This window comes from Lepidochelys kempii, chromosome 24, assembly GCF_965140265.1.
Source record: "Lepidochelys kempii isolate rLepKem1 chromosome 24, rLepKem1.hap2, whole genome shotgun sequence".
In the NCBI taxonomy this organism is placed as follows: Eukaryota; Metazoa; Chordata; order Testudines; family Cheloniidae; genus Lepidochelys; species Lepidochelys kempii.
The window spans coordinates 15,289,154-15,292,685 of NC_133279.1; the positions used below are offsets into that span (position 1 = coordinate 15,289,154).

The 3,532-nt window shown below is 56.4% G+C and overlaps 1 protein-coding gene across 1 annotated transcript; it reads left to right on the top strand.

Moving 5' to 3' along the window:
* The first annotated feature begins 1,791 nt into the window (after window positions 1–1,791).
* LOC140902951 (protein NKG7-like) lies at window positions 1,792–3,279 on the top strand. The gene is made up of 4 exons (XM_073323535.1): window positions 1,792–1,966; window positions 2,511–2,657; window positions 2,885–3,013; window positions 3,233–3,279. Exons 1-4 carry the CDS (start codon window positions 1,792–1,794, stop codon window positions 3,277–3,279), a joined length of 498 nt encoding a protein of 165 aa, XP_073179636.1.
* The last annotated feature ends 253 nt before the right edge of the window (window positions 3,280–3,532 follow it).

Consider the following 3,532-nt stretch of genomic DNA (forward strand, 5'->3'; position numbering starts at 1 on the left):
GCAGCAGCCCTTGTTAACCTGAGCTAAGATTCCCCGAGCAGTTCCACCAAAACACACTGTTTTAGGTAAAATATAAAACAGATTTATTAACTACAGAGACCTGGATTTTAAGTGATCAGAAGTAGCAGGCCTAGAGGTCAGAGTTGGTTATGTAGAAATAAAAATAAATTCGCCTTCTAAATTCTACAGACTAAGCAAGATTTGGATCAAGCACTTTCTCACCCTAATAGATGTTACAGGCAGCTCACAGTTCTTGATACACAGGCTGGATTCCCTCTCAGCCTGGGACCAATCTCCTCAGTTCCAAGTCTTTGTTTTCCAGATGATCTTCCAAGTGTTGAGATGGGGGAGAGGAGACACCAAGTGGTGATGTCACCGACCCTCATTTATCCTTCCCTCCAGCTGCTAGAAAGATCCTTGCTATGACATAGGGGTCAGGCAGCCCCCCACTGCATATGTGTCCCCTCTGAGGAGTGTGGATTCTTCTTGATCGCCTGTCTGGCCAGTGATTGCTGCTCCTTTGTTGCCACTGAAAGGCCAGCTGTAGGCTCCCAACGTCACAACTTATTTCAATAACACACACGTAGCAAAACTTCATAGCTCCCCATACAAGGCTAGCACGTACGATCCAACAGGGTATTAATGTTCAACAGAGCAAGACTTTTTAAACAATATCTCATGTGGCATGCATTGTATAAAACCCATCATAACCGCACTGAACCCGGGGGTTCCTGGGTGCTATTTCAAGGTATGCAGTGCCCTGGTGGGTACGGAGAAATCGACGTCGATCGACAGCGGATGGAAACCGAACGCTTTGCATTGCGTAGTGTGTGTCCATAGCAGGGCGTTGGCTTATCCTGCCATGGGGATTGGCAGCTGTGGGGCAGGAGAGGAGCCTAGTCTGTGAGTTTAAAGAAGGGGAAGTGAGAGGCGAGTTAGATGGTGTTGGGCACGTGAGGGGAAGGCGTTGAAAGAGCTGTGAAATGTAGCCGCCGGGCTGAGTTTCACAGCTTCTAAAACCTTTTTGCTACCAGGGACCGGCTTGTTGCCTTCCTAGACTGTGTCAGGGAGATCTCAGGGACCAGTCATTGAGAGAGACTGGGCTACCTGACTGTAGGAGGGGGCAGGCAGCTCCTGTTAAATACATGGCACAGGTGAGGGGGGAGGTTGGGTTATGGGTGAAGGGGGCATGGCACAAAAAGACAGCGTGAAGGTGGCACACAGGCGTGGACCTAAGTGCTGTATTTTCTGGTCTGCAGAGGTTGGTTGATCTTGGCTTTCGGGAAGGGCCCAAGATCCTGCCCCCAGGCAGCCTTAGCTCTGCGTCAGAAAACCGTTTTGAGGCTGAATCAGGCTAATTGCAGGTTCTCTCCGTCCGTGGACTGGGTGGGATCTCGCTAAGGTCGCCCCCCCCCGACTCCGGGACTGTCCCGGTGTCTCCAGGGATAACGAACCTTTAATGAACTATTGTGTCATGTGATGAAACCTCCAGGAATACGTCTCGGCCAAACTGGCAAGCCTAGATCTCGCTTTCTTTCCATCCCAGGTCTCCCTTCACTGCAGCCGCTTATTCGTACCCTGCCCTCCTCCCCGGCCAGTGCGAAGGGACCACTGGGGTCATGCCCCCCACCCCACATCTTTCATTTCCTCCCTCTCTTGCTCTCTTGTTGGTCCCTCGCCTTCTCGCCTACCTGGGACAGAGAGGCTGGTCTGTGACCATCCCTATTTCCCACCTGGCTTTCCAGCAGCTCCCTCCCCCCTGAGGCTCAGGCCCCAGGGACCCCCCCAGTGATGGTGCTTTTCCGGATCGCAAGCGTCATCCTGGCTCTGCTCAGTCTGGTGCTGCTGGTGGTGGCCCTGGTCTCAGACAACTGGGTGACGGTTACTGACGCAGAGGGGAGGCATTTGGGGCTGTGGAAGATCTGTGTGCAGCAGATTTGCATCTTGCATCCAACCAGAGTACCAGGTAAGGAAGCTGTGGGTCCTGTCCCCAGCTCTGGGAGGGGAGTGGGGTCTAATGGTTAGAGCGGGGTGGAGGCTGGGAACCAGGACTCCTGCGTTTTCTCCCCAGCTGTGGGAGGAGAGTGGGGTCTAGTGGGTTAGAGCAGTGTGGGGTGGTAACCAGGACTCCTGCGTTCTTTTCCCAGCTTGGGGGGTGGGGGAAGACAGGGGAGTGGGGTCTAATGGGTTAGCGCAGAGGGGAGTGGTAACTAGGACTCCTGGGTTCTTTCCCCACCTTGGGGGTTGGAGGGGAGACAGGAGAGTGCGGTCTAGTGTGTTAGAGTAGTGGGGGGTGGTAACCAGGACTCCTGGGTTCTTTCCCCAGCTTGGGGGGTGGCAGGAGAAGGGGAGTGGGGTCTAGTGGATTAGAGCAGAGGGGGCTTGGAGTCAGGTTCTCTCCCCAGCTCTGGGAGGGGGCAGGGGAGTGGGGTCTAGTGGGTTAGAGAGCTGGGAGTCAGGACTCCTGGGTTCTGTACAGTTACTGATTTAACCCCTTCCCCGTCCCACAGGTTTCTTCCACACCATCAGGTTTTTCATGATCCTGGCCATGTTTGCCGGGTTTCTCTCCTTCTTCGCTCTCATCGCCTCCTTCTTTTGCTCCCACTTTCGCTCTGTGTCCCTGATCCTGGTCTCCACCGTGGGCAGCTTCAGCGCAGGTAACGCCCCCACAGGGCCCCCTCCTCGCTGGCCATTCCCTGCCCCTGGGTCCCACAGCTCTAGGGATACTGTGGATTGCTCCCAGCCAGCCCTGGGGAGAGGCCCCTCTCCCCTGGGATCCTGCCCTGGGCTCTGACAGCTCCCCCGGTGGTGGGACGGGGCAGGGACCCTGGGACTGTGCGTGGGCCACACTGAGGGGTGTCCATGCTGTTCCCTTTGGCGCTAGGTGTCTGTGCCATGATCGCGCTGGCCGTGTTCACCAATGCTGATTGCCAGATTTTCATGTCAGGAATGCTCTCCTACAGTTGGTCCTACGGCCTGGGTTGGCTGTCCTTCTTCCTGTATCTTGGAACTGGTGAGCGCACCTAGGGCTCTGTGGGCTGAGATGCAACCACCTCTGGGGTGGGGCAGCTGGGGAACAGCCGCACATAACATCAGATGGGGATGGCTTGCCCACCACTGAGATGATGAAGCCACTTCTGGGACGGAGCAGCTGGGGACCAGCGGATGGTGCTTCCATTGGTTCGATCACGGTCCTGAGCCCATTTCTCTCCTCTGCCCCCTCCATCCCCAGGTGCGGTAACACTGCTCACCCCGGGATCCTCCTACAGCCGAGTGTGAGGCCCACGCTGCCCCCTAGGGATGGAGCTGGGAGCTGGGAGGGCTGGACGGAGCCTGCAGCGTCGTGGGGGTGTGAACTTGTGTGTGTGTCCATCTGTCCGACTGCCCTCTGCTGGAGGGGATGAGCCTTGCTGTGTGTATATGTCACTCTGGGCTCTCACAACCCCCCATCGCAGCGATTGCCCCCCCCCCACAGACCCCCTCTGCCCTCCTCTCTTCTCCCCGGGGCCCCCGGCTGAACCCCACTTCTTCC

What these genes read in the sequence shown, in the direction of transcription:
- LOC140902951 (XM_073323535.1), top strand. Translation starts at nt 1,792, where the DNA reads ATGGTGCTTTTCCGGATCGCAAGCGTCATCCTGGCTCTGCTCAGTCTG. An exon ending in CGTGGGCAGCTTCAGCGCAG is followed by an intron (nt 2,658 to 2,884) that starts GTAACGCCCCCA and finishes CTTTGGCGCTAG; the next exon opens with GTGTCTGTGCCATGATCGCG. An exon ending in CTTCCTGTATCTTGGAACTG is followed by an intron (nt 3,014 to 3,232) that starts GTGAGCGCACCT and finishes CTCCATCCCCAG; the next exon opens with GTGCGGTAACACTGCTCACC.